The following is a 13,345-nucleotide window of genomic DNA, read 5'->3' on the forward strand; positions in this document are numbered from 1 at the left end:
GAGTTTGGCTTCAACGTTAATTTTGGTACTAAAGTTTCTTTTTTTATTTGTCTCAAATTATGTTTTTCTATTAGAGCATACGTGTTCAACATTCATTAGACCACATAATTTCATTTGACTTTGGTACCAAATGAGACATTTACTTATAAAAGAAATGTCATGCCCAACCAGTCAAATCGATCAAATCAATTGACTGTAATTTTCTAAATTGAGTTTAGTTAATTTGGTTTCGAAAGTAGATGAATTTAATTGAATGAGGTCGATTTCGGTTTTACAAAATCAAGCCCGAACTAATCAAATTTGTCAACTTTAAATTATATTTTAAATACATTTACAATTTTTATATAGAAATTCCTTACCACTTAAGCTACTCTTGGTTCTATGAACCATACCTGCACGCTGACTTTCGACAGAGCACAAAAGATAAAATCTCCATAAGAGAACAATACTTTCAATTGTTGATGAAGACCAGTCGACTACTCAAAAAATAACACTTCAAAAACTTCTCTCAAAAAACTCGACCTTTCGATACAGTCTCATTGTAATAAAATAATTATTTGACTTTATATATTTTTCTAGAATATTATTGTATAGTTAATATTTGCAGGTCATGTGACATTAGTTTGGATATAGGTGCTCATTTCTGATTGGTTTATGTGTGATGTTGTGAATGCTTGTATGTAGCTTTGTGTTGGATTTGATGTTTTGTTTTGTTATTTTCTAAACTTAGTGTTGTTCTTGTTTTGGACTTTATCTATTTGCCCAACTCGTATTGGATTTTCTAATTTGGATTTTGTACTTTTTGTTGCACTTTCAATTTCTACTTTGTGTTTTATTGGTTAATCTAATCTGTGTTAGATTGTCAATTAGTGTAATTTTCTTTTAAAATGTAGTGAAATGATTGAAAGTATATCTGATTAATTTCGTTAATTTTAGGTTTATAGATTGAACCGACTGATTGGTCACTCATATTTAAGAGGTTCATGAGGGTTATAATATTTCGTTCAATATCAATTTGGAAAAAAAAGATTATTTATTATATTTTTAATTTATAATTTATATAACTTTATTTTCAATTAGAATTATAATTCAATTAGAATTATTCATTATAAATACTTTTTATAATTAATATAATTATATTAGATTTTCTAATTTGATTTTGTAGCTCAAATTTTAAAAAATACTTTTAAAAATACAGTAAAAAGTGATATGAAAAAATGTGATTATATTAATTTAAAATGTTTGATATTGTTTTTAAAAGTTGTGGTGGGAAGTTAAAATGTTCATTTAAAACATTATATATAAAATATATTTTTTAAATACTTTTTAATAATTAATTATTTATTTGTAAATTTAATTATATATAACATATTTTAAAATTTTAAATGTAATAGTACTTAATATTTAATTAAATTATTATAATAATATTTATAAATAATATTTAAATAATTTAATATAATGATACATAAAATATAATTTAATTTAAAACTTTACATACATTTTAAATAGTTAATACAAATAAAAGTGATAATTTATTCTTCAATACACAAAATCAAAAACTAAATGGACTTAACCCAAACTTTTACATTATTTTACCGTACTTTCAACCCAAAAATCACTCCAAAAGTTGATATTTGACATTACTTTTGAAGTTAATTTCCACACTTAAATATTTGTCAAACTAGCCCTTAGCGTAAATATTAAATATTTAAGAATACATTAAAGCATTGATATTTAAGATTTTAACACAAGAAAAATATATAAAATTGCTAATTATTAAATAAAATTATATTTAAAATAAGAAGAAAAAGTATATCAACTTAACAAGTTTAAGTTAACCCCATAAAATTTAGACAATATTTTAAATTTATATTTTAGGTCAAATCAAACCTGAAGCAAAATATATATTGATAACAAATATATAAAGACTTAAATTGCTCAATTTAACCAAGATAATATAGACATAACGTTTTTATACTGATACTAGCATGCTTTGATATACTATTTCAAATTTATCAATATTTAAAATTTTACATATATATTTTTAGTTTAATTTTAGTTTCTCATTAAGTTGTATATGCATATAAATATTATATATATATATATATATATATTTTATTTTATTTTAGTTTCTCAATAAATTATATATTATTTTGGTAAAAATAAATTATATATTATACAGAAATACAATTATATTTCAGTTATTTTCATATAAATATAAGTTTTAAAATTATTATTTAAGTTCAATAAATTAAAAATTAAAATGATTTAAGATAAAATATTTAAAATTAACTTAAAATATCAAAATTTTATACCAATTAATATAGACTGGTACACATCAATATTGACCGAAACAGGCAAAATGCACTAAAATTTTAACGCATAAGAGTGTTAAATAATTTAACCTTGAAAAACATGATTGCAAAAACCAAAACCAATAATGAAGGGAGAAATATTGTTTAGCAATATTTGTATAATCTACCAAAAGAACATTTGAGCTTTTTAACTAAGGGTAACAAACAAAATTTTGCTTCTCCATAAGAAAAAAATGCATAACCCTAGAAATAAATACAACAAAAACCATATATGGATATGGCGGCATAAGCAGGTAGGATCCTGACCTGAAAATTGAGCAAATATCTAAATGCAAAGACATGATTACCTTCTGCCTCTCCTTCCTCTCCCACGCCCTCCGCCTCTGCCTCCACCCCTGCCTCGGCCTCGGCCTCGGCCTCGGCCTGTGAACGTTGATCTATCTGGCTTCAGCCCTAATGATTGAACTCCTCTCTTTTCGTGTCTGGTCATTCTGTCATCATCATCCTCCTTGTATTTGGCACAACTTTTAGTGATGAAGGAAATTTGTCGTGACCCTCCCGGCCCCAACTTCACGTGATTTGGTAAACCTGAAAACTGGTCATCTTGGAGAGCCTTCACTCTCTCCCCCATAGGAAGTGAATCTTCCTTTGCAAGTGAAATGTTGTTCCAAAATGCTTCCGCGTGCCGCTCATCTTTAACTTCATACATTCTGTACATTTTTTGTGAGAGAAAAGATGATTAATAATGCAGAAAACTATCGCTTGACAAATGAAGCCGTACAGGATACCTATAAGTCATAAAGACAAGAAACAGCTCACCTAGGACCTCGTGACTTCTTTGTTTTATGATTGACACCCAAATCTTCAGATGATTGATATGCTTCTGAAGCATCGGAATCACTCGAACTCTGATCATCGTTTTCCACAACAGGTTCGAAATGTTCCTCAACCATTGACGGTTGCTTCTTGGAAGCCATAGGATGTAAAGCAAGATACTCTTGTGATTGCTCGTCGATTTCATATTCCTGGATAAGAATCAGGAAGGGAAACGTTAAACGGAGATCCAGCAATTAAGATCCAAAGTACTAACAAAAAAATGTATGAATTACTGAATAACAGATAAATCAACTAGGATAAGCAAAAACAAACTCAGAACTCGCTAATATAAGAAAGGCACGTTAGTTACAATTTACACTCTAATTGACAAAAACAAGTAGAAGTACCGTGGAGACCCCTATAAGGAATTAGATTGCATTTTGCCCCTTTTACTAAAAAAATGAACAAATTAATCCTTATTAGATCAAAAAGCATACTGGTCATTTATTGAAAAATTCATCTATGTAACTGATAGAATAACCATAAAATTACCCATGTGTACCTCATTCTGACATGCAAGAACCAGTTTTTAAGAGTAGAAATGGATGAAATCATTTTTAACAGAAGGACCAATTTACTCTTCAATCTAAACGTATAGGGACTAATTAACACATTTTTTGAGTTGAGGGGGCAAAATGCAATTCGACTCCTAATTCAAGGGTTACCATGGAAACACCGTTTATCTTCATTCTTAGATACATTTTCTATTAAAAATACTCTGCCAAAGTTCTTGATCCTGTAACAACTTTTCGAAGAGGATAACAATTACCATGATAATTAGAGCGGACAATAAAAAATATGTGAAAATAAAAATTAAAAATAATAATAAGAGCTGGAGAAAAGGTAAAATTAAACTGAAAGCTAGTAATAGCATGGCCAGAGTACCATACCTTATTTTCAAACATTTGTGCAAATCGCTCATCTTTAAATATTTCAGTGCTAAAAGCACCTTTCTTCTTCTTCTTCGAAGTTTTCTTACTCTCGTTATCGTCAATGTCTTTCTTTGTGTTTTCAGCCTCTTCATTCTCCACGATCCGCTCTGCAAGTTCTTGATTAACCTTAACCTTGGGTATTTTCCTCTTCATCTGCAGGAAAAATAAATGAAGAAAATAAAATTAATCAACAAATTTAGATTCTCCAACCCTAAAGATCTCTACAGATTGAACTTAAGAGATTATGGAATAGGTCGGGTAAAACACAATGGAATCAAAGTTTTAAAAACAGGAATGAAAATACTGACCGTAATACGGTTGCGACGTTCAGCCTCCAGTTTCTCTTGTTTTCGCTGCTCTATGTAAGTTTCATATGCAAAAGGATCTGCCAATGCTTTTGCCTGCAAATATATGTAAAATATGAATATTAAACAGCAAAATAGTGAAGATGTACAAAAGAACCACCTTGAGCATTGAAAGCACTATCTGATCAGAAAATAGAAAAATTACATAACTCTCTTTCTGAATTTAATCTAGCAACTCTGAACTCATTTTTTTGTTTCTGCATCTCAACTTTTATTTACTTCTAGATATTTCGTGTTTCACACGCCCAACCAGACAAATTTCCAGCAGGTGACACAATGCAATTATCCGGAGTTTTTAAGCTGCATGATATCCTTAACAAGAAATAATAAAAAGAATAGCAGTCTTGCCTTTTTGTACAAACGAAAGTCAATAAAGAACCCGTGCATGTAGGCTCGCAGAAGATTGGTCCCAATTAGATTTGTCAAATTCAACTTCTCAAGATCCTCTTTTGTTAAAAATTTATAGTTGTCATATATGCTTGTTTGTCCACCCTCCTCAAGCTCTTCCTGTAAAATATATACAAAGTAAACACTAGTGCACCACGTCTGCATATCCCAACATAGTACATCCAATAAAAGGATAAAACAAAGACTGATTAGGATACAAGTTAAAAACACACCGTAAGAGATTCCAGCGAAGAACACCACTTGGGAACAGGTCCCAAAGCAGGTATGAAATAAGCAGGAATCTGGCTAGCATCCAAAGCCAGCAACATCAGCCCACTATCATTGAACACACATATATCATTGATTGCCCCAGCTGTTGGTTCAATGCTGGTCATTCCTTCTCCCTTGAAAAAGAAAAATCACTCAAGAATTAGATATGAGTTTTGACTTTGAGGAAGAGACAGTTTTGGAACATTATCAGGCATATATTTCACTTATGTGGTTGTATATGAAACTGCTTTTGTAAGTTAATGTGTGGCAAGATGAATTATGCCTCCTGCACCCCCAAAAGGGTAAAAAAATCATATGCATGTTGATGAGCGTGGAAATCCATACATGTATTGTGTGCATGAATGTTTGCATACGCAGTGAACAGTAACATACCTCCAATAAATGAAAAATGATGACAGTGATGATATATCTCCATTTGACTAAGTAATTTAATCAAGTCTAATACAGAACATCTAAAACTTCAAGCAAGAGAACAATACCATTACCTTTTACATGGACAATTGGAAAGTTCTGAATATGCAAAATACACATGATAAAGGCATTGGCATGCATATATATCTAGATGTTGCAAAAATCCTGAATAATGATGGTGACCATACTCTCTTAAGTCCCATACTTAAGTGCAAGAACGGTATAACAGGAAAGATAATAAAAAACATAGACAAGCAGAAAGTTTAAAACAATACAACCACACTAGACAAGGTATAGACAATTGAAATGTTTGTATGTTTAAATGACAACACATTCCTGAAGATTGTGGATGGGACCTTGCTCACTTATGGTTCCCTTGGAAAACAAAAACAAAGAACAGTATATTAGGGAGGAAATTACCGTCTCAGGATCCCATATTTTAACAATATGAGTATCTGTGGTAATTAATTTTGGTTGGTCAAAGTTCAGAGTATTATGCCACTTAATATCCAATATTGGGCTGCCATACCTGTATAACAGGAATATAGTTTCTAAAAGTTAATAACTGAATCAAGGAAAACTAAGCTCACTTGTACAAGAAGACTCACACACATACCCACCCATAGTTTCCTCATCGACGAAATAAATAGAAATGTTAAGAAACATTATCACTTACATGTGATCCTTAACTCGGATAGGAGATGAAGAACGTAAGTCATAGATTAGCACCTAAGCATGAGCAAACCCATGAGATATTTAAGGTTATAAAACAAAAGTATAATGTAATGAGGGCATGATGAGATCATTCATCGGTGCTATGCATCATACCTTTCCTGCACTGCTTCCAACACCCATGAGGAAACCTCCACTCTCGTCAAACCCAATTGCAGTAACTTCCTATATATAAGCAGAACAAATAAGTGTTTTAAACATGAAAGAACATATTATAGGCTACAGGAAAAACACTAGGATGCGAAAAGGATCTCTGCGGTGATATATGCGGGACGCTACTAAAAAGTCAACTATTTTCTGGTAAGTTTTTCTTTTCTGGAACAGTAAAAAAATTTATAGCTATAAAATGTCAGAAAAAGTGATCAGAGATCAAGGACCAAGGATCAAGATCAAGCAGAAAAAGTTACCTCCTCTGCATCACCAGCAGGAGAAACAGCATTTATTCTGCCAATTGAAGTTTTCATTCTCATGTCGAAACATTGAACAGCACCATCCTCACCCCCACAAGCAACTAAGCCATGAAACTTGCTGAAACCATAGAAACATATCATCCTTGAATGAGCAAACCTAGTAAGCATATTGTCTAGAACAAAAGACAAAGAGGATTGAAATAGGAAAAAATCCCTAAGAACCTTCTAGAAACCACATTTAGTGCTGGAGATTGAGTGTTAAGAGAAGATAGGAACCGCCCCTGTTGAAAAATGAAATCCATCACCAACATAACAAATTATGCATTTTTAGCAAAAAAAGAAATTTCAAAAACCCAATATTGCAAAATCCCAGCTTTAGGCATGAATAAAACTTTACTAAAATAAGTAAAACATGGTGTAATTCGAGTCCTAAACAACACGTAAAAGGATAGTACCACTCTATCCAAAACTCACAGCAACAGAGACAACAGTACTAAGCCCTAAACAAAATCTTGTTTTCTCTCAGCAAACTTCCTTACCAAGCATATAGTAAACAGATCACCATAAGCTGATTCTCTCAAGTTACTCCTAAAAAAATACTGTACAAATCTCCAACATAAAATGAACTAAGAGAAGGTTTGCCATCCCTTCACCATTATTGAAAGAGGCATCAGTTAACAATGATCAATTTTCACCCAAAAATTTATCCAGGACCGCAAACAAATATGTTGGTGATAAAATTGTCTGTCCATAAAATAAACTAACTCACAAACTCTATAAAAATTGATCATAAGTTCTTCTAAATGATGACAAACAATTTTGTTAGAATTTTCTATTGTGAATTTGATTTGACATTCGATAAAGCAATGTTCGGTCAACAACTATCCTTAGCTTCTCCTTGCAAAAATTCAACCAATTACGAATTACCAACATTTTTTCAAATGAAAATTCGCAAACATTAATTGAGAAAGATGACCATAAATATCGTTTTCACTTTTCTGCTCAATATACAACGTTGCACTTATTGGCTAAATCAGGTGTCTACTTGTGCAACATTATGCTTGGATCTTCCCAAGCAGTTGGTGATTCCTTCGCAAATCAAAAGTTGATGGAAACCCCAAATGTCCATAGAGGCAGAAAGAGACAACTCATTAAACAATCTAAGTTATATACCTGTTCTAAATTAATTCGATATAGATCTGGAGATGAAGCAGCACAAAGCAAGTCACAAGACCAGCAATCATATGCAATATCTCTTCCCATCCTGTCAAGCATCAGATGGACCAAAAAAATCACCATTCAGAACTTGTATAATTTGTTAAATAGTCAGTCAACACTATGTGCGGTAAAGGTCCAAACAAATATACGAACATCAGGAATAACAATTAGATTCTCCTGCAAGGAAGACAAGTATAGACAGACATAAAAGATAAGAAATCTATAATTAAGCAAAACTCTTCTAAATATCCAATATTTAGCAATTGCTGTGCCTGTGCATGAGATCAAAAAGATGCACACTGAGCATAAGTTCTTCTGTAAGGAAAAAGAGTATAAAAAGTGTACAACGGAAGAGAATTGTGATTGCAAAGAGTAGCATAAATTCAAATTTTTATTCAGGCACCAACACTTGAAGACATTGATCATCGAAGTAAACAAAACATACATTGGGAGAGTAAATTGCAGATTTAACCTTTCAAGTTGGTTGTATTTAATTTCCTAATCTTTTAATTGTTCCAGTAGGAACTTCAACCTTATCATGGTTGCAACCAACGCTTTTCACAAGAATGATACAACAAAACCTAATTGGCACTGTTTCTATACTTTTCTCTTATCCTTCTTTTCCCCTTTTCATTTCTATTGTTCTTTCTTTTTTTCCTTTTTGTTCCCATTGGTGCAGAAGCGGAGAAGGATCGGGTAGATTATATCCCAAACAAACAAATGGAAATAACATCATCTTATATATGAAATACCAACAATCTGTGCCAAGAGCTAATTATAAAATCTACTGATCACTAAACTCAACCAATCAATCATTGATATGCAATGACAAACTGAAACTAATCCAAAAAGTAGACAGAGCAAAAAGTAAAGAACTATGAAACCTTGGAATCCGCAGACTGTAGTGCTTCCCATATTTTGCATGTAAATTAACAGAACGATCAGCACATAGGAATGCAAGTTTGGAATAGTCCTCATCCAATATCTATACATATAGAAAAATACCAAATCAAAATGTATCGCACAGTGCAAGAAAATTGTGGACAAGGGTAAGGAGATATTTATATTCAGATAAGAATGTAAAATAGGTGTTCTGATATGAGTTTCAGAACTTAATATTATAAAATGTGAACCCATAAACTGGGGGGGGGGGGAGGAGAATGATTAACAAGATAATGAAGATATAAAAGTGGTTCAAATATATGACAGCTTATAAAATGTTAAAAAAAAAAGTGAAGATAACCCTAAAATCCCTGCATTCATATTTGGTGCCCTACCAAAGTTGCAAAGAAAATTATACCCTTTAATCGAAAAAAGGTTCAACAACCAAAAAGGTTGTAATGAGATGTCTTATCTTATCGTAGAATGGCTAAAGCTAATGAGTCTTCTTCCTTTGAAGAAACAAACAGCTACTTTGAAAAGGCTTAACCGACTGTTATTTTTCAACACAGAAACAAGGATGTTGCTATAGTTTCAAAGAAACATCAAATTACTACAAAATTAGGTAATAGCCTCTCTAAAAACAGACAAAAGATACCTGAAAATCAATTATTTCGGAATCGAGGTGCCTCTCAAACTTCATTGAAAATTGCCTAAGTTCATATACTTTCACTTGTGGAGGATATATACCTGAATGCCAACAGTGAATCATGAATGAATGAATTTCCTAAATTAATAAAACAGAAAAAAAAATAAACATCAGAGAAGTTGAAAGCTGAGCTGCAATAAACCTGACGCAATAAGGTACTCCCCATCAGGTGTTATCTTGATTTTCGAGGTAGCAGTTTCGAATCTCAAATCCTGAATCAACTCCAACCTCTCCGTATAATCTAGCATTAAGTAAACACAAACGTTAAAATGTCATAAAACAGTAGAAATTTCTTTATCTAAAAAAAACAACAACAATGGTTTGGGGTTAGGGTTTAGGGTTCTAGGAGTGACTTCAAAAGAGAAAAAGCTTACTTTTGTCTTTGCGGAGGGATCGTTGCTTCTTGGGAGAAAGCCAGGCAGCAACGGAGCGTTGATGGGAAGAAATCGTATACATCTTCACACCGTTAATGGAAACCGACTTCATCTTTCCTCCATGAGCCGCCATGTTTGTTGCTCTTCTCTCCTTTTTCTTATGGTATTAGAAATAAACAGAGAGACAAAGCAATTTTTCAAGTGGCGACAGGCAACCGCAGCACCGGAAGACGGTTTCGATGGTTCTACGTTTCGAAACAAGTCAAACACAGAGAATAACAATGGGAAGAAGAGGGAAGAAAGGGAGGGAAGGGATACAAAGCCTTTTTGTCGCTGCGGCTGCAATGGAGAAACAAAAAGGAACTAAAAACTACGGAGAGAATAGAAGTTGAAAAAAAAGGTTAAATTCTTCTATTAGTCCTTGTATCATGCGTATGTTGTAATTTCTCCTCTGTATTTTGATTTAGTCATTTTTGTCCCTATACTTTCAGATTTTTTATATTCTGGTCCTGACCAAATAAGGTATCAATATTATATGGAAGGGCATATCATTTTTGTTTTTCAGTTTTTCGAAGTTTTTAAATATTTTTCAAATATATTTTTTGATAAAATTTATATATTATATATTTAAACAAATATATCTCAATTACATCCATATAAAAGTATTTGTATGAAAATATAAATTTTAAAATAATTAATTATGTTCCATGATTTAATTTAATGACAAATAAATTATTGTTATAGAAAAATTAAAACAGTTAAGATAAATTTTTAAAGTTGGTTTTAAATATCAAAACTACTACCGGCCAGTAAACATCGAAACTGGTCAAAACACACTAAAATAATCGAAATGCACCAAAATTTTGATCGAAACAGAACATAGACCACTTGGCACCAACCGATACCAATATGTACCACCACTACAATGTGACCAAATGGTAGTTGTTAATTTTGTTTAAGTTAAATTATATTATTTTAAAAGCTTACATGATAAATATATTAATATATATGTAATGTCATGTTAACACATAATACTGACAGAAAAATCACATTTTTTAATTAATATATTTATTAACTTTTGTTTAAGTCCAAATTAGAAAAAGCATATAAACTAAAAATTATTAAATTAAAGAATATGGACTAAATTGTACTTAACTTTCAAATTTAATTACAAAATTCGACCTAGCAAAAGTAACAACTATTATTTGATCTTTACTAGAGACTAAATTTGACCAAATCGAAAAGCATAGATATTAAATAAGGACTAAATTTTAATAATAAAATAATTTGACCTTTTTTTTCTTTTGCTCAAAAAATAATAATAACTAAATTGGGCTTTTTAAAATGCAGGAAATTGGGTTCAGAAAATAAAACCCAAAAAATAGCTAATGAGTTTTTTGGGGGGGCTTTTCCAAAATTCAGAATAACTTATTTGTGCTTTTTAAACTCAAGGAATTGGGACGAAGTGGTTTTTTTCTTACTCGGCCCAAAATATAAATGGGTTAATTACATATAGGGTAAACTATTAGTAAGTTTACGTTTTGACTACTTAACTTCAAAACGTTATAAAATTGTCGCTAAACTATCTGAAAACCTTTATTTAAGTCATTGGGAATGGGCTGTTAAAATCGTTGTTATATAGCTTTTTTTTTGTTCGCACTGTCTGCGCCAATCTAAAGATTCATTTCCCTACACTTTCACAATTCAATTTTTTTTATGAAACGATTTTGAACACCATAAATCTGCGAACCAAAATCTAAATAAATTTCTTCTATTATCTCAAACACTAATCAATGGATCTAACATATGTTCTTCTACTCATCGATGGTTATTGATCCACCATACTGATTGTTGAATCGTTGTTTGGAGCTCACTCGTTGAACTTAGAAAAAAAAACTTAACAATCCAGTAATTTAAATAAAAAAATTTTGAACGGGCCAGTGACTTAAGTGAAATTTTTCAAATAATTTCGAAGTTGAGTGATCAAAATGTAAATTTATTAATAATTTAACGACCTTCGGTAGAATTTACTCAATCAAAATTTACAAAATTTTTATCAAATAGAATAATATTGTTTATATTTTATTATTTTTAATAACATTATTATTTATCTTTCAGGTATAATTATGTTAGAGTAAATCTATACTTATATTACGATTGTGCCCGAATTAGTGTCATTAATAAACTAGAAACCTATTCGGTTAAAAATATTAAAATACTCTACTCAATTTAAAAATACTAAAATACCCTTATTTTTATAAATCAGCAAATATTAATATAAGGTTATTTTTATCTTTTCATATTTTTAGTAAAATAATACTATGTTAAAATTTAAACTTAGGACACATTAATCTTAAACTTTTAATGTAATCATTTCATGCAGGGTCTCACTTGACTTTAATATAAAAATTATATATATTTTTGAATTTTTTTTCGCTTGTGACATAGATATGTCATAAAACTGGTATTAGTACAAGGGTAAACTATATTTATTAAACTATTAGTAAATTTGTATTTTAATCATTTAATTTTAAAAAGTTACAAATTAGTCACTAAACTACTTGAAAGTTTTCATTTAAATCATTAGTTTGTTAAAATCGTTGTTGTATAGTCTTATTTTTTCACAACGTATACACCAATAAAAAACTCTTAAGCCCTTCTCTTTTACAATTCAATTTATTTTTTCACAAAACAATTTCAAACGTTATGAATCTACGAACTAAATCCAAATAGCATTTTTCTTCAATCTTCAACATTAATTGTCAATTTGACTTGGATATAAGGTACGCTCTTCTACTCATTAATTGATACTAATTCATCGTACCGATTGTCAAATCGTCACTTGACGTTCACTAATTGGACTTGAAAAAAAAAAAACTTGACAACTCAATGTCTTAAATAAAAACTTTTGAATATTTAACATAGACAACTTTAGAGGAGCAGATAGGGGCCTTGCCCCCCAATGGAAAAATTGCTATGCAAGCCCCTTAAAAATGTTCAAATTAAAAATTAATATATAGCCAAATTGCACTTTGTCCCCCAAAATAAAAAAAAAATCTATTAAGTCCCTTTAGAAATCAATGAAATCATAAATTAATACATGATAAAATTATATTTTGACCTCTCAAAATTTTATAATTAAATTTTGGCCTCCTAATTTATTTTTTTTTGGATTTGCATATGATAATTAAATAACCATTTTATAACTTTTTAAAATTAAGTAACCAAAACACATATTTACTAATAATTTAATAACATTAGAGGTAATTTAGTAATTATTTGCTAATAATAATGTATATAATATTTTAATAATTATTTGAAGTAAGATGTGTTTTATATTTTTTAAAACCCAACTTGATTAGTTGTAAATCTATCTCAAAATTAAATTAAAAAATAATCTTTTGTGCTGGTTTGATAATTAGTGTCTTCACCCTGCTCTTATAATT

The 13,345-nt window shown here is 30.4% G+C and overlaps 1 protein-coding gene across 1 annotated transcript; it reads right to left on the reverse strand.

The window, feature by feature from the left end:
* Positions 1 to 2,419: 2,419 nt before the first annotated feature.
* On the reverse strand, positions 2,420 to 10,246 carry LOC105761581 (uncharacterized). The gene is made up of 16 exons (XM_012579435.2): positions 9,900 to 10,246; positions 9,668 to 9,766; positions 9,475 to 9,566; positions 8,822 to 8,922; positions 7,893 to 7,983; positions 6,942 to 7,000; positions 6,717 to 6,837; positions 6,406 to 6,474; positions 6,254 to 6,306; positions 5,998 to 6,106; positions 5,109 to 5,279; positions 4,837 to 4,995; positions 4,432 to 4,524; positions 4,082 to 4,276; positions 3,135 to 3,340; positions 2,420 to 3,025 (listed from the first exon to the last, which is right to left on the reverse strand). The coding sequence occupies exons 1-16, from the start codon at positions 10,030 to 10,032 to the stop codon at positions 2,659 to 2,661; spliced, it is 2,118 nt and encodes a 705-aa protein (XP_012434889.1). The 5' UTR covers positions 10,033 to 10,246; the 3' UTR covers positions 2,420 to 2,658.
* Positions 10,247 to 13,345: the final 3,099 nt, after the last annotated feature.

This window comes from Gossypium raimondii, chromosome 11 (assembly GCF_025698545.1).
Source record: "Gossypium raimondii isolate GPD5lz chromosome 11, ASM2569854v1, whole genome shotgun sequence".
In the NCBI taxonomy this organism is placed as follows: Eukaryota; Viridiplantae; Streptophyta; class Magnoliopsida; order Malvales; family Malvaceae; genus Gossypium; species Gossypium raimondii.